This window comes from Tursiops truncatus, chromosome 1 (assembly GCF_011762595.2).
Source record: "Tursiops truncatus isolate mTurTru1 chromosome 1, mTurTru1.mat.Y, whole genome shotgun sequence".
Lineage (NCBI taxonomy): Eukaryota > Metazoa > Chordata > Mammalia > Artiodactyla > Delphinidae > Tursiops > Tursiops truncatus.
In genome coordinates, this window is record NC_047034.1 from 45,417,682 (window position 1) to 45,435,591 (window position 17,910).

The 17,910-nt window shown below is 40.6% G+C and overlaps 1 protein-coding gene across 3 annotated transcripts in view; it reads left to right on the top strand.

Moving 5' to 3' along the window:
• The window catches only part of NIBAN1 (niban apoptosis regulator 1), a 215,984-nt gene that overhangs the window by 116,037 nt on the left and 82,037 nt on the right, over window positions 1-17,910 (top strand). For all 3 annotated transcript variants that reach the window (XM_073803451.1, XM_019952477.3, XM_019952476.3), the window contains exons 2-5: window positions 2,259-2,389; window positions 6,469-6,600; window positions 12,325-12,439; window positions 16,644-16,811. In XM_073803451.1, the coding sequence (XP_073659552.1) occupies window positions 2,259-2,389; window positions 6,469-6,600; window positions 12,325-12,439; window positions 16,644-16,811 (546 nt within the window). The remainder of the gene's footprint in view (window positions 1-2,258; window positions 2,390-6,468; window positions 6,601-12,324; window positions 12,440-16,643; window positions 16,812-17,910) is intronic.

The window sequence follows — 17,910 nt, forward strand, 5'->3', positions numbered from 1 at the left end:
CAAAAGTATACCTGATTCAAATTATAGGAACTTTTATTTGCATTTCTACAGAACCTATTATTAGTGGGTATCAAAGCACCTTACAAGTAATAATTATTAAAGCTCATAAATGCAACCAGAAAATGTCATTTTATTGAGGGAATAAGCAAGAATTCCCCTTTGCCTCATATGTATTATGAGATCTAAACGCCTAAACTAAAGAAGGATTTTCCTTATAGAGAGTATTTATACACTGTGGGTGTTTGGGGCAATGATTCCATAGGCATAGAAGTCGGCAGCTATGGATTCAAGTTTCTCATATTGAGTATCTTGATCTATGTGGTTAGAACCCTTCACTTATTTTTGAAATTTTACATGTGTAATAGCTCTAAACAGCTATAAATAAATATAAGTATAAAATATAACATACAGGGTTTCCCTGGTGGCGCAGTGGTTGAGAGTCTGCCTGCCGATGCAGGGGACGCGGGTTTGTGCCCCAGTCTGGGAAGATCCCACATGCCGCGGAGCGGCTGGGCCTGTGAGCCATGGCTGCAGAGCCTGCGCGTCCGGAGTTTGTGCTCCGCAATGGGAGAGGCCACAACAGTGAGAGGCCCACGTACCGCGAAAAAAAAAACAAAACCATACAGAACTATAAGTAGCTATGTCCTTATATTTTAATATTTCTCTGTTGACTATAATATCAAATTTGAAAACAAAAATTATGCCAAGTTCACATGAGAGTATTTTAAAATATTTTGGAATGTTATATCAGGTTTATTTTTTCTCAAACTAATATCTTATTCCAAGGACTAACAGCTTGTAAGCACAGTCAGTATGACCTGTATTTATTTGTATACTCTGTGGCAAGTCCTTGAAATATTGTGCGAATTTCTCATCTGCTTCAGAATGCCTATTTGCCCTTTCTCCCCTATTTCTCCTTCTCCTTTCCTGCCTTTGCAATTTCCCTACTTTCTAAAGTTAAGCACAGGTTGGAAAAGCTCAAGAGTATTCCAGTGCCTGACTCTCCCTCTCCCTCCATCTCGAGTCCTCAAGCTCCTCCCACATGATTATTCCTCAGATTTATTTTCTTCTGGTGCTAAGAGGTCATATTGTAGTTGCTGGTCACAGTTGTGAGGCAGCTGTACTTGCATGGTTATATTTCACTGTCACGTAGATTCCAAGAAAAGTGTGGACTAGTGAGCATCTTCCTTTACAGTTAGGACGCTGGAGCCTAGAGAGAATGAGTGACAACTGAGGTCATACAGCTGGTTCACTTCTCTGTCTTCTAGAATTGGGACCAGAATTTAGGTCTTGAGACTCTTAATCCAAAGTTTTTACCTCTACCCCATGGTAGTTATATCATTCTCTGAATCATAAAAAATTTTAGGGACTTCCCTGGTGGTGCAGTGGTTAAGAATCCGCCTGCCATTGCAGGGGACACAGGTTTGAGCCCTGGTCCAGGAAGATCCCACATGCTATGGAGCAACTAAGCCTGTGCGCCACAACTACTTAGCCTGTGTTCTAGAGCTCTCAAGCCACAACTACTGAGCCCTCGTGCCACAACTACTGAAGCTTGTGCACCTAGAGCCCATGCTCCGCAACAATGGAAGCCACTGCAATGAGAAGCCCACGCACCGCACCGAAGAGTAGCCCCAGCTTGCCACAACTAGAGAAAGCCCACATGCAGCAACAAGACGCAACCCAGCCAAAAAATAAATAAATAAATAAAATAAAACAAAAAAATTTTAAAACCAAAAACGTAGGAGCAGAACTAGAAGAAACAGTTTGTTGATTTTATCCAGGGCTGTGGATCAGCAGGACTAGAAGTGGAGCCTTAGGATCTGAAGACAAATGGAGTGATGTGTGTGCAGAGTTGAAATGGTGAACCCTGGGATTATTGTTGTATTGCTGTGTAGGAGAAGTTGAATGACTGGAGGTAGAAGATAATGAAGAGCAAGTTGAAGTGGAGAACAGGGTGAGGTAGAATGGTGGTCGTAGAAGAACTAGGAGGATGGTTGAGTTTATGGTCATGGCAATGGGTTGTTAATGTAAAATGAAGAAAGTTGGTTACTGAATAGATGGTCCTTAAGGACCTCCAAGTCTCTCAGGACGATGCCAGAGGGGGAGGAAGTCATGGCAGCAGGTATCAAAGTCCTCAGGGCATGTGGGCTAATAACAAATCCCTAGGAAGCAGAGGTGTTGGGGAGCCTAGAGGCGTATATATAGAATTATGGAGACAGATGCTACATTTGTAAATTCTCATTTTCATATTTTTCCAGGGAAAACTGAGGCTGCTATCAAAAACTTCAGTCCCTACTACAGTCGCCAGTACTCTGTGGCTTTCTGCAATTATGTACGCAGTGAAGTAGAACAGCAAAGAGATTTAACATCACAATTTTTGAAGACCAAGGTAACCCATGGAATTTGGTTTCCATATTTCTCCCACTGAGGAATGGTTTATAACCCATAATATTTCTGAAATAAACAATAATTTGAATGACAGTTTAAAAAATCTGTTCTCCAGTCATTTCATGCTCAAAAAACTATTTGCCTGGAAGTTAGAACATACGATTTCTTGTTGATGGTGTAATCCACATAAAAAGAAAATGAACACGATTTCAGTTTTACTATGTTTTTGCCACATTGATGCTTTGACGTCAGAAATCTGACTTGCTGTGGTGAAGTACAGTAAAAAAAAAAGTCATAATTTCAGTGCCTCATACTATGGGTGTTTTTATTTTGGTCATTGATCAAATGTGATTTTATCTTCTAAACCTGTAACTTATTCTCTCTCCTTTGCTCCATTATAATAATTATCCACAACCTAAAAAAATATTTATTGACACTATGTGCCAGGCCCTAGTCTAAGAACTTGAGAACAAGACAAATTCTCTGCTTTCCTGTTAATATTCAAATAGAAAACAGACAATAAACAAATGAACATCAGGTTATAAGAAATGCTACAAAGTAAAATAAAGCAGGAGTCTCATTTCAGAGAAGGTGGTCAGTGAAGCCTTCTGTGGAGATGACATCTGAGAAGAAACTAGAGTGAAATAAGAGAGTAGGCTGTGTGAATATCTGTGGGAAGAGTGTTCCAGGCACATGGAACAGAAGTGCAAAGACCTTGCAGCAGTCAGAAGCATAGCAGGAAGGCTAGTGTGCTGAGAGCCATATAAGCAAGGGAGGAGAGCTGACAAAGGAATGCAGAGTGACAAATAGGGACCAGATCATGTAGGCCCATAGACCACAATAAAGGTTTTTAAGTGTGATGGGAAGTTATTGGAGGGTATTGAATACAGAGTGACTTATAATTTTAAGTGATCTTTCTGGCCTTTCTATAGAGAATAGACTATGGGGAGGGACATGAGAAGAAACTGGAAACTGGCAAGGAAGACACTGTAGCAGTCCAAGAGAAGGACGATGGCCAATTGGACTAGGGTGGTGATGGAAACAGTTGTGAGAAGAGTCCAAGTCAGAGCTGACAGAACTTGTTGATGGGTTGGGTATGAGATAATAGAAGAAGAGAGAAATCAGTGATGACTTGGCTTTTAGCTTGAACAAATAAGCAGATGGACTTGTCTTTTACTCAGAAGAGTCAGAAGTGGATGGGAATCATTTCACTTTTGGCCACATTATGTTTAAGATACTTATTTCACATACACCCATGGAAATACTGACTAGGTCGTTGAATGCTCTGATTTGGAGCTCAGTGGAGAGGTTGAGGCTAGGGAATAGAAATTTGGGAGTTCTTAGCTCATAACTGGTATTAAAGTCATGGGACATAATCAAGGGAAAGTATAAACAGAGAAAAGGAGAGCTTCCGTGACCAAGTCCTGGCCCCTCCAACATTTGGAGATCAGAAAAAGGAGAAAGATTCAGCAAGATGGACTGACAGAAAAATAGCCTGTGGAGTAGGAAAAAAAAAATCAGGAAAGTGCAATGTGCCAGAGTCAAGTAAAGAAGGGGTTTCAAGAAAGAGGGAGTGATAGTAGGTCAGGTATTGCTGAAAGTTGACCAATAGATTCAGCAGCGTGGCTTTGTAGGGATAACTAATTGTCATGCCCATAAAACAGTGATTGACAAAATTTGGGGAGTTTGATAAAAATGCAACCTCTGGTCTGTACCCCCAGCGATTCGGATATAGTATCAGTATAGTATAGTATATAGTATATAAGTCTAGGGTGAGGCTGCATTTTTTTTGACAAATATTGTACGACTCCTGATACATGAATTTCCCAGAGTAGTCAAATTCATATAGACAAAAAGTAGAATAGTAGTAACAAGGGAGTGGGGGTGAGGGAAATAGAGGGTTATTATTTAATTGGCACAGAATTTCAGTTTGTGGTGATAAAAAGGTCTGGAGATAGATAGTGGTGATGGTTGCACAACACTGTGAATATAATTAATGCCACTGAACTGTACACTTAAAAATGGTTAAATCGGTAAACTTTGTGCCATGTGTATTTATTTTACCACAATAAAAAATAACATAAGGAAAAAAGAATACAATACTTAGGGATACATTTAACCATGTAGATGAAAGAATTGTACACTGAAAACAAAATGTTGCTGAAAGAAATTAAACAACACATAAATAAATGGAAAAGCATCCTGTGTTCATGTGTATTTTACCACAATAAAAAATAATATAATGAAGGACTTAAATTAATAAGATTAAACCGATCAGGATACAGTAATAAATGGTATGGTAAAAAGACAATAGCAAAATCTCACTGGCTTAAAAACAGTAGTTTGTTTTCTCCTCATATTACATGCCCTACGTGTGCACTGCGTAGATTGCAGAGGGCTGCTCTGCTCCACAGGGTCCTTGCTCAGGGACACAGTTTGACCAAGTCTCCACTATCTGGATGGTTGGTGAGGCGGCATTTTTAACAAGCGTATCAGTTGATCTAAGTGGCCCAGGTTTGGGCTTCCCTGGTGGCGCAGTGGTTGAGAATCTGCCTGCCAATGCAGGGGACATGGATTCGAGCCCTGGTCCGGGAACATCCCACATGCCGCGGAGCAACTAAGCCCGTGCGCCACAACTACTGAGCCTGTGCTCTAGAGCCCGTCAGCCACAACTACGGAAGCCCACATTCCACAACTACTGACGCCTGTGCACCTAGAGCCCGTGCCCCGCAGTGAGAAGCCCGCACACTGCAACGAAGAGTAGTCCCCGCTTGTCCCCCCTGCTCGCCGCAACTAGAGAAAGCCTGTGCACAGCAATGAAGACCCAATGTAGCCATAAATAAATAAATAAATAAATAAAAATAAATAAATAAATAAAAGAAAAAAAGTGGCCCAGGTTTAAGAAATGCTGTACCTAAGAACTATAAAGTTCAGCTTATATATGGTTGCAGTCTCATTTTAAGAGGAGAGTGAGGTCCTCTTTTACGTGTTAATGAGTCCATATAGGAGAGCGCCTCATTATCTGCCTCAATATTAAGCCCTGGAATTTATAAAGCTATTTATTTATTTCAACCCTTAGCAGATTCTTAAAAAGATTAGCATATCACTCTTCTCTGTATGGTTCATGTAAATTTTGCTTGAAAGGGGAGGCATGAGTTTCTAAAGGGACTATGGCTTTTTTTATTGAAGTATAGTTGGTTTACAATATTGTTTTAAAGGCACTATAGTGTTTGAATAACATCAGTGTAAAGTCAGTGACACGTGAAAGACAGGAGGCCCATTCCTATATTTTGAGATAATACATGAGGTAGGATGGGAATTACCCCTTACACGGTTAGCCCAACAGAAGACCTAACTAGGTATCTAACAGAGACTTCCCTACAGCACAAATAATAGAAGAGAGAAATCAGTGATGACTTGGCTTTTAGCCGGGGTTATGAACGAGACATCCCTAGACCTTTAAGTGGGAGAGGTAGAATGAAGGTTTGCTGGCTTGCCTGCTTGTTCTTTAATTAGAGAGTAAACAGAGTCTCCTTGAAGAGCACAAAGGTGGGTTAAGTGTTTTTAGCCTTGGTTCCGAGACCTTTGGATCTGGGGAAACCACTGAACACTGACTCTTGAGGCAGCCCCTGAAGGTTGACAAAGAGGGGAACAGCCTGTTAACTCCCCTGTTTTAATTAACCCTGAGGTGTATTCAGGGTGTTGGGATAGATGTCCACAACTTACAGTTAACTGCCTCACTCCCTCTCTTCCACAGAGTTTACCAAGGATTTATTAAGTGCCACAGGGATGCAAGGCATAACCTTGCTACTATAATCCCTTCTAGCATATGCTTCTGTTCTTGTAGGATAATGAAGGGAATGCAAATCACAAAAATATCACTAAGACAAATATTTGCATTTGGTCAGGAGAAGTAGGAAAGGGAAATGTGTAGGCAGGCGGAGGGAAGCAACAATTTCCCCAGGATCTCAGCACAAGATAGTTTCTGAAAATATTCCTGGAAATACTGTGAATAGACTCAGTGGTAGCATGATATGCTATCTTTTGTTGTGACAGTTAATTGCATTCATCTTCTTTAAGCCACCGTTGGAGCCTGGAACTGTTTTGTATGAAGCAGAGCTATCACAGTTTGCTGAGGACATAAAGAAATGGAAGGAGAGATATGTTGTGGTTAAAAATGACTTTGCTGTGGAAAGCTATGAGAACAAAGAGGTAAGACATTTCCTTGTTACCACTGATTCTTGCAATTTTCTTAAATGTTGGCTGGGTTGACTGACAAGCCCTCTCCTTTGAGACTGACTGATTCAGTGAGCACTAACAGATTCAGGTATTCATTTCAGTCAACAGATATTTATTGTGGGTTATAGTAGGTTCTAGGCGTATCACTGTAGATTAGACAGGTGCTTGCAGTCTAGTGGGCAACGTAGACTTTGAGCAAGTAATTGCAAGTGAGTGTAAAGATAGAAGGTTATACTGAGTGGCCAGTGCGGGAGCCTTTCCTATGATCACTGGGCCTCGAGGCCTGTCTTAGTCACCTCCCTGATATCTCTCCCTCTCTGCTCTGTGTCTCCATGTCTTCCCACTCTTAAGCCTCCTCTGTGGCAGAGGAATTATTTATTAAGATTGTGACTGGATTTGCATGGGTTCCTAAAAATTCAGAACTTTTCACTTACTTTATTTCACTTCTACGTATGAATTTTTTTCACTAGCTTTTTCCTGGTTATCTCATTTTTTCCCTTGTCTGTAAAATGTGGAGAGATGAGATAGCATATGTACAGTGCCTAGCACCTGAGAGGACCTTAGTTTTTATTGGTTCCCATTTCTTTCCCCATCAAGGGAGGTAATGTGGTGTAAATGAAAGAACATTGGACAGAGAATTTGGAAAACTAAAGTTGAGGTCAGGCCTCCGTTAAACTAGAGTGTGAGGCTGAATGATCCCACTGATTCCTTCCAGATCTCATACTGTACACATATTCAGTCTACATAGATTCTCAAGCTCCCTTTGAAATGAATAGTTACTATTTATGGGTTAAAGTTAGTAACATATTTAAAACTCTGCACTCTTCACTATAAGTTCAAAACTAGTCAGGACATCCCCTGCAGATACTCTGAGTAATTACCCCTGATGCTAAACCTGTAGGAAGAGGCTTCAGGCTGACAGATAGTGTGTCTCCTTCCGACTTTGGATGGAAAATAGAAATAAAATATAATACAAACTTATTATACCACCTACCAGGCAGTACTCGAGTGCTTTCTTGGGTAGTCTTATTCTTTTCAACATTTGTTAAGCCAGTATCTTCTCTGCTTTATCTGTTTTAGGATTTTAGTCAACATTTGATTTGCTCTCTGAAGCAAATGATCAATACAGTACAAATAATGATAATAATAACAAATCACTTTAGATTTCATACGGCCCGTTATACCGTCCTCTCAGGGAAGCTTGAGAAGAGGCAGTATAGCCTGATGGTTAATATGATGCACTTTGAATCACACCTTTACCAGTTACCAGATGTGTGTCCTTGCATAAGTTATAAATCTCCTTGAGCCTCAGTTTTCTCATCTGTAAAATGGTGAGCATGATTCCTTCATCACAATGTTGTTGTGAGGATTAAAGACATGAATGCATTGAACCCATTAGCATATGGCCAAGTGCTGGCAAGAGCCCAATATAGAGCAGTTGTCAGCATGACAACTAACTAATGTGGAGGAAACACTCATAGAACTCACTCTTGTACTTATTAAGGTTTTCACCACATTCGGCACTAACGGAAGTTTCATTTTAAATCAAATTTTGGTGTTTTTTTTCCCCTTTTCATTTTTTTACGCTTGCTCCCTCAACTTGCAATTTATGGACTATATTGCTTTCTTTACTTTGCTCATCATTTTCAGGTGAACTTGTTCCGATTGTTAAGATATAGTCACTGAATTTGGTAATAACCAATTTTCTTTTTAAACTTGGAAGAAAAATACCCATGCAGTGTGCCATAATTCCTTAAAGTTTTAATGATATCCTGCTTTTTAATTACAGAAGGTTTTTTAAAAAAATTATACCTAAGAGTTATACATTAAGTTTCTATCTATAAACTGCCTATTCTTTTATTGAGAATCCAGTTTTGGCTGGTAATTGAGGAGGAAAAAAATGAGCATTCTCATTCTCACTTCCTACTTCCTATACACTTGCGCTGGGGCTGGACAAACCCAGGTATGAATCCTGGATTTGTCACCTACTCACCACTGGGTCATTGGCAAGTTATTTAACCTCTCTGAGCTTCATTTTTCTCGTTTATAAAATGGAGATAATGTCTGATTCACAATGCTGGGGTTTTTTTGGGTTTTTTTTTTGCGGTACGCGGGCCTCTCACTGCTGTGGCCTCTCCCGCTGCGGAGCACAGGCTCCGGACGCGCAGGCTCAGCGGCCATGGCTCACGGGCCCAGCCGCTCCGCGGCACGTGGGATCCTCCCGGACCGGGGTACGAACCCGTGTCCCCTGCATCGGCAGGCGGACTCTCAACCACTGCGCCACCAGGGAAGCCCCACAATGCTGTTTTGAGGATTAAATAATATAATATATAATGTTTATTAAAGCCTAGATTAGGCCTGTTTTCACAGATAACACAATTCACATTTGAGGCCAGTCTGAATCAACCTGTTCCTAGACTTTCTCAAAATCACACCATTTTGGATTCTTCTCTCTTCTGCTCTGGGTCCTGATGTGCTTGGGCACTTGATTAGTAGTTCTTACAAGAATGAAAACAATCTTCTTAGGTGTACAAGAGTTTGTTTTGTTTGGGTTTCTTCAGTCACTATCTTATTGATGCAGAATGAGGCTTGCTACTTGCAGAATGTGCGTTTACTCTGATTTTATGGCCCTGATCAACGTTATTTTAGTTATTCGCGAGTACACTACAGATTTTGGGTCCCACAGTTTCGTGGTTTCAGTTCTCAACTTGCTTTTAGCTTGTTAGTCTCAAAATTTTCCCTTGACTTATGCCCTCCCATCAGATGCACATACTTACATTTTATCTTATCTGCATGTCCATGTGAGTATATCTGTTTAACCAACTGCTTCACTGCTTTAGCGATGCTCTGTACCCCTTTTACATTTCTCAAACAGCAGAGCTTTTTGTGTGCTGGCCGGAATTTGTTCTGATGTCATGTCATGGTATCACACTTCCATCCCAGATCACTTTACTGCAAAACAGTCTCACGCCTGAGGGCAAAGTGGTGGTATATTTTATCATGGTTACATTTTTGTGTTTCTGGTAAAAATCCTTGGCAACCATAATTGAAGTTACATGTCCCACAGTCTCATTTGTCATTAGTCTCCAAGCATTTTGTGTGGTAAATGTCTGTATGCGTCATCATCCTTTTGGTTATTAGAATGATTCAGGCGCTAGCATCTGAAACGATAAGTGTGGTGCAGAATTTCTGAAGTTACTGAGATTATGTTTCACCCCCTTTGAGAAACATATCTACAGTGAATCTCCCTGAGATTAGGGACTGTGACTTACCATCTTGTGACCGTCACACAAAAGTATTAAAGTACTACCCACAAGTAGCAAGGACGCAAAACATTTTCTTCACCCTTGGGGCCAGGAGGGGCTGTGACCCACATGGGGTCAAGTAAAGCTCTACCCTGACTGAAGTGATTGGTCTAGTCTACAGCTGGTCACATGATCACAGCCAGAAAAAAAAAAGCTACATTAATCAAAACAGCGTGATATTGGCACAAAAACAGACATATGGATCAATGGAATAGAATAGAGAGCCCAGAAATAAACCCACACACCTACAGTCAATTAATCTTCGACAAAGGAGGCAAGAATATACAATGGAGAAAAGTTATTCTCTTCAGCAAGTGGTGATGGGGAAATTGGATAGCCGCATTTAAATCAATGAAGTTAGAACACACCCTCACACCATATATAAAGATAAACTCAAAATGGCTTAAAGACTTAATTATAAGACTTAACACCGTAAAACTCCTAGAAGAGAAAATAGGCAAAACATTCTCTGACATAGATCATACCAATGTTTTCTTAGGTCAGTCTCTCAAGGCAATAGAAACAAAAGCAAAAATAAACAAGTGGGACTGAATCAAATTTATAAGCTTTTGCACAGCAAAGGAAACCATAAGCAAAACGAAAAACCAACCTGTAGAGTGGGAGAAAATATTTGCAAATGATGCAACTGACAAGGGATTAATTTCCAAAATATACAAACAGCTCATATAGCTCAATATCAAAAAAAGGAAAAAAAAACCCAATCAAAATATGGGCAAAATATCTAAATAGACATTTCTCCAAAGAAGACATGCAGGTGGCCAAAAGGCACATGAAAAGATGCTCAGCATTGCTGATTATTAGAGAAATGCAAATTAAATCTACAATGAGGTATCACCTCACACCAGTCAGAATGGCCATCATCAAAAAGTCTATAAATTATAAATGCTGTAGAGGGTGTGGAGAAAAGGGAACCCTCTTGCGCTGTTGGTGGGAATGTAAATTGGTGCAGCCGCTATGGAGAACAGTATGGAGGTTCCTTACAAAACTAAAAATAAAGTTACCATATGATCCAGCAATCCCACTCCTGGGCACATATCCAGAGAATCTCTAATTTGAAAAGATACATGCACCCCAGTGTTCATAGCAGCACTGTTTAAATAGCCAGGACACGAAAGCAACCTAAATGTCCATGACATGAATGGATAAAGAAGATGTGGTGTATATATACAATGGAATATTACTCAGCCATAAAAAAGAATGAGGTAATGCCATTTGCAGCAACATGGATGGACCTAGAGATTATCATACTCAGTGAAGTAAGTTAAAGTAAGATAAATATACAGTATCACTTATGAGGAATCTAAAAAAAAGATACAAATGAACATATTTACAAAACAGAAATAGACTCACAGACATAGAAAACAAACTTATGGTTACCAAAGGGGGAAAGGGGAAGGGACGGATAAATTAGGAGTTTGAGATTAATGGATACACACTACTATACATAAAATAGATAATCAACGAGGACCTACTGTATAGCACAGGGAACTGTATTCAGTATCTTGTAATAACCTATGATGGAAAAGAATCTGAAAAAGAATATATATATATATATATATATATATGTAACTGAACCACTTTGCTGTACATCTGAAACTAGCACAACATTGTAAATCAACTATACTTCAATAAAAAAAAAATTTTCTTAAGATTAAAAAAAAGAAAAAGGGGCTCGGATTGGTGGCTCCTGACTTGAAATCTCCACAGCACAGGTCCAGTTTCAGGCACATTTGGATCCACAGCTCCAGTGATATCAGAACTCAGTTTGTTCTTTCTTCCATCTCAGATCTTTGCCTTCATTCAGCCTGACTTCCCTAACAGGCCACAATCTCCACTGTCAGGCTCCTTCACAGTCCTCCACAGTAACAAGATGGTGGTGGTGTCCTGTCCTCACCTCCTCGCAGAGCTGAGGCTTTCCTGTCAGCCCCTCTTGCAAGGCCTGAAGCTCACTCTGATTGGATTGAATCAGGTCATGTGACTGACCCTGACCCAATCACTGCAGCCAGGATATAGCCTGTGGAATCTATAAGAGCTTTTCTTGCTGGCCCTGGGACAAACCCTAACTCTCACTCTGATTGGACATGCTGAGGTCATGTGACCTTCCCTGACACAATCACTGCAGCTATAACATAGCCAGTGGAAAGTGTAATAGCCTTTCTTCCTTTTGGTCCTGGAGCAAGTCCTGATGCTGTCTCTGACAGAGGCTTCCAGTGCAAAACTGGAAGCCTTTTTTGAATAAATGGCTCTTACTCGTTGACATAGTGTGGGAATTTCTATCTCTGAGTATATTTGTCTATTTCTAATATTCCTGATATTTTCCAAAAATCCAAATGAGGAAAAAATCTACTCACTTATGCCTTTCCTTTCCCAGGCCTATCAGAGAGGAGCTCCCCCTAAAAGCCGAATTCTTCCAGCTGGTGGCAAGGTGTTAACCTCAGAAGATGAATACGGTTTATTATCTGATCGGCATTTCCCAGACCCCATTGGTGAGTTGCTGAACATTCCTTCCCAAGACAAAATTCCTAAACATGTTTTGTTTAGCTAGATCAGTGCTTCTCAAGGGGAGGGGTGATGATTTCACTCTTCAGGGACAGTTGGCTGTGTCTGGAGACATTTTTGGTTGTCACAACTTGGGAGGATCATGCTACAGGCATTTAGTGGGTAGAGGCCAGTGATGCTCGCTAAACAACCCCTGACAATGAAGAATTATCTGGCATTAAATATCAGTAGTTGCCAAGGTTGAGAAACCCTGGGCTAGACACACATTCTCCATAGGCAAATGGAAGATATAATTTCTCTAATTCAGGTAAACATTGGAACAATTCTGTTACTTTAAATCATATTTGGTAATACACAAGTCAGTCACTGTGCTCCTAGCACATGGAAAATATACCATTGGTCAGGCATCTTGAAGCTTTGGAATATCTTGCAAGCTTTACACAAGACAGCAGAAATAAATATGTAGGGCCCAGTCTGTGAAATGTATAATCCCGTCTTTCAGTAAGACCTGTCAGAGAATATTATTTTTCTAATTTTAGGATGCTATGCAATAAAATATCCTAAATCAACAAAATGGTTTTAACAAGCATTACAGTAACTCATAGCTACTGTGTAAAAAACCATTGCATTAATTAGCATATCTTTAATAATAGCTGAATGCTGCCGTGGAAAGAGCATTGAACTGAGAATTTGAAGGCTGGATTTTTATCTAGTTCTATCTGTGACGCTTATCAAGCATTTTCCCTAGCTGTTGCTGAACCTCTCTGATTTCTGTTTCTCCCGGTTCTAGGGCCTTGAAATTGAACATCTAGAAGGATATTACCAGCTCTAACATACTTTGATTCTCATTCATTTCATTTTTTCCATGTAGAGAGTGTGATGGATAATATTCAGACGAAATAGAGCGTTTCATAGAGATTCATGAACTGTGGATAATGTAATAACACCATCTGGCTTTGTGTAAATCACACTGCACAGTAATTACTTAGTTTCTTGGAGAGAGCCCTGGTTCTTATTAATAGGTATAATCATTTCACTGGACTTTATGGGGAAAATATAAAATTATTTTATCAATTGTTATTTCAGTGCAGAATCCTTAGTGTTTTTAATGACACTGTTATAGGATTAGTACATGAACCATAAACCTAGATTAACAAACTCTTACTAAGTAATTCAAGCTAAAACAACACTTTATGTACACTATACATATTATTATATTTTAACATCTACTTACATGTTATCTTGGCTTTGGAGCTGCCACTTAGAAATGGGGATGCCAATACATTGACTCTTTAGAACCACTTCAAAAGAACTTTCCAATGAAATCAGTCAGAACTGACAATACGTTTATTGATTTATTGATGAAATATATCAGAAGGAATGAAAAGGAATAAAAAACACAAGGCCTGTGTGACTAGTGCTATTTGGCCCAGGGCTTCAGACTGGACATTTCAAAGACTTTTTAAATTGTATGTTTTGCCCTTCTCAGTTTTAAAAATAGAATATTCTACAGTAGATCATTTGTGTTATCCTTATACTCAACTCAGAAAAAATGCAGACTAACGGTATCTGGAAAATTGTTGTAAAATGTTAAATGAATGATAACAAGAGGCTAATAGGAATGAATTTTATGGGGCTTCCTAAGGCTTTTTTAAATGTAAGTGGTGAATGTTGCTTTTAATTGTTTGTACAAAATTGTGACATCTTGGAAAGGGCAAGGAGAGTATTTTCACAAAACTATGTTAACAGGAATCACACTGTTAACAGCAGTATGATTCTAATTTTATTGGAAAAAATAAAGGCACAATGAAGATGGGAGAAATTAACCTCACTAGAGGTAAAACACTGGAGGTTTATCAATATAGGTCTTCTTTACACAGTAGTGTGCTAAGATGATGTTCAAAAATGGTCCCATGTTTTGCTAAAATGATTCACTTGTTTGGCATTCTATTAGCTAGAATCTACTTTTGTTACACACAACAAAAATCTCAAATTAAATACATATGTTTTTATTTTCTTGCTAAAAATATTTGGATATTACCAGTACAGGCTGGTGTGGCAGTTCCATAAAGGTCAGGGACTCTTATTAGCTTTCTGCCCCTTTATCTCTGGGTTGTGGCCCAGATTTACATAGTCCAAGGTGGCTGCTGGAACTCCAGCCATGGCTTTCTCATTCCAGACAGGAGGAAGGAGAAAAGGTGAGGAGGCCGGCACATTCCCTCTCCTTAAGGATGCTTCTAGGAAGTCTCACTGCCACTTACATTTCATTGGCCAAAACTCAGTGGCTGTGACACACGAAACTGCCATGGAGGCTGGAAATGTAGTCTTTATTGTACGCAGGCACTTGCTAAACTAAAAATCAGGGGTTTTATTACTGAGAAAGAGGAGAGAATAGAGATGTGTTACAACTAAGAGGTCTCCACTACAGCATTCAATCACTTATTCATTTGTTGTCTTTCATGTGTTGATTCGTTCTTATGTTACCATGTGCCAGGCATTTTGCTAGGGACTGGTGGGCCGAAGTTTGTGCTCCCAGTGCATTTGCTCTGTTACCTTCAGAAACAGAATTCCAATGCATGCCCCAGGAAATCTATGCTTTATCTAAGCCAATCTTGATTTATTCATTTGCCAGTAGCAAGACTCAGTTCCGGAGCCTTCCTTAGGGTTATGATCCATTTCTTGCTATGCCCAGTGCTTTCAGTTGCCTCTTACTGGGTCCCTCTTCCCTTGCTTTCCTTGAGATTGTGCCCATTATGTAGGCTGAGAGCACAGAACTAATTTTTTCTTCTGCTTGTTTTCCGTGACCCTGGAAATAAGCTGGGGCTCATTTATCCTAGTGCAGTATCATAGAATTGGAATGCACGGAGGGGAATAAAGTTTAGACAGGGGATCTGAATGATAAGGGGTTAACGTCAGTTTCTTGGAATTGATTTTGAGGGAAGAGGTGAAAGTCCCATTGTTTAAGGCTTTTAAAATTTCCTAGGACAACACAGCACATTTATTCATTCAACAAACCGTAGTAGAACATCTACTAGGTCCCATGGCTCTGCTATGGGCTGAGCATACAAAGATAAGTAAGATGAAGCCTCCATCCTCTAGGAGCTCCGGGGCAGTGGTTCTGCTTCCCAGGGAAAATTATTTGGCTGGGGAGGCTTATCTCACTTTATGTCTCTCACTCTGAGTGTGGGTACCAGACACGAAAACAGATCATTACATTATTTTGGGCGAACAAGGTAGGGCGCACCCAACTCTGTCTCTGGTGCCAACAAAGGCACCCCAGAGGAGGTGGCTTTTGAACTGACTTTTGAAGGACGAATGAGAGTTTTCTATGCAAAAGCATGGTGGAAAGGAAGGAGGAAAAGGAAATATGAATTGCAGAAGCAATATGCAGAGTCATGGGAAGAATGATGACACCTCAGGAGAGTAGAGATGAGAATGGAGCAGAAACCAGCACAGAACAGGGTAAATACCAACACTTAAAGAGGGAGATGGAGAGAAGGGGCAGAGGAACCAATAAAGCTGAAAAGGGGAAATAACTTTTAAAAAGCATGAAGGACACTGAGGAGAGAGGTGCCCCTGGAAGTCAAGAGAATGTTTTCAAAAGAAGGGGTAATTGACAGCAACAGATGTTTCCAATCGGGTTGAAAGGGTGGGTAATGAAGAAGCCATAGGCTGGCAGTCAGGATGACATTAGTAACAGGCAATTTGGTTTTGGGACTGGTGGAGCAGGAACAAGACTAGGGTGAGAATAGGGGTTGATGGCATCAAAGCAGCAAATGCTAGTGTAGCAGTGACAAGGAGGCGGGAGAGAGTGCAGGGCAGAGAGCAGACCTGGTGGGATGGGAGCCTGGGGGAGAGTAGGGTGTGTGCCTGACAGGTAGACACATCAACTGCCGAGGACCGGTAGGGAGGAGTGAGCTCTTTTTGTGGGTCATGCCTGGTGAGGAAGTTGAGATAGATTATGTCTGATGGCCTTGGTTGTCCCTGTGGATAGGAGGTGAGGCCACCTGCTAGAGCGAGACAGGTGAAGCTGAACTCTTCTTTTCCCCCACCCTGTGAAGACATCTCACACCACCTTTCCATTGCATTGGCTGCCCCCCAGCCAGAAATAAACCTTCACAGCCTGAAAGAAATATTTTAAATGAGAGATACATGTTTTAAAACATCTTTGTGTTTTCCATGTTTCTTCAGCGTCCAGTGAGAAGGAGAACACGCAGCCCTTTGTGGTCCTGCCCAAGGAATTCCCGGTGTACCTGTGGCAGCCATTCCTCAGACATGGCTACTTCTGCTTCCAGAATGCCGCCGACCAGAGGAAGTTCAGTGCTCTCCTGAGTGACTGCATCAGACATCTGAATCACGGTATGCACGGCTGCCCTCTGGTCCCCAGTTAGGCTGCCTTTTCCCAGTTGGTCTGGTCAGTCATCTGTTAGAATGATTCCAAGAAAGAGCCGCGGACGGTGCTGCCTCTGGAAGGAGAGGGAAATCGAACGAAGTGAGGGTTTTGTACGCAAAGAGCGAGGCCAGCCTGCTGGTTGTTTAGTCAGGGCAGGGAAGCCTCAGCGCAACAGGACGTGGAGTAGGTATCTGATGGCACATGTAGACAGAGCACCGTATTCATGCATATAATTTTGAGCATAATTCCTCCCCTTCCTTCTTCCTGATTTTTAAAAATCTCAGTGACAGCAAGAATGTACCAATTGTCCCTGGCAAAATCCTAGTCCTTTTGACATTTCTTGTTTATTTTCACCTTTATTTCTGAAGAAGTTACTCAAAACTTTAGGGTACATAAGAATCGCCTGGAAAACTTGCTAAACAGATTTTTTTGGGGGGTCCACCTTCAGATATACTGATACTGGGGCCCTGATTTTGGTTTTCTAACAAACTGCCAAGGGATGCTGATGATGTTAGTCTGTGGACCACACTTGGAGTTGCATTGCTTCAGACCCTGTTGCCTCTACGTACCGATTTCATTACTACTGGGTCCATAATAAAAAAGATTTCTCTTTCCAGTATGTGATGTTTTTGATAAATTGATGTGAATGCTGGTTTTTCTGGACTCTGCAAAACCTTCAGGTACAGATAATTGAGCTCTTTGTTACTTGGCAGTTGGAAAGGTAACCAGTCAAATGTTATGGAGGATTTACTCTGTGCCAACCTATAAAGGTATTAGGAACAGAGTAATGAACCATGCAAAGTTCCCCTCTTTGGGGTCTACATTCAAACAGGAAAGAGGGGCAAACACACATACAAATTCACAAGATAACTTGATAGTTATCAAAGTTATGTGTTACAGAGTAACAAGAGGTTACTATGGAGGGAAGAAGGGAGAAGGCTTGTCAGGGGAGGCCTTTCTGGGCAGGTGACATTTGAGTTGAGTCACCTCATCCATCTGTGCCTTTACTGTATTTCCTAATAATTTCATTGTACGTTTACTTTAAAGTTCTGAGGTTTCCCTGAG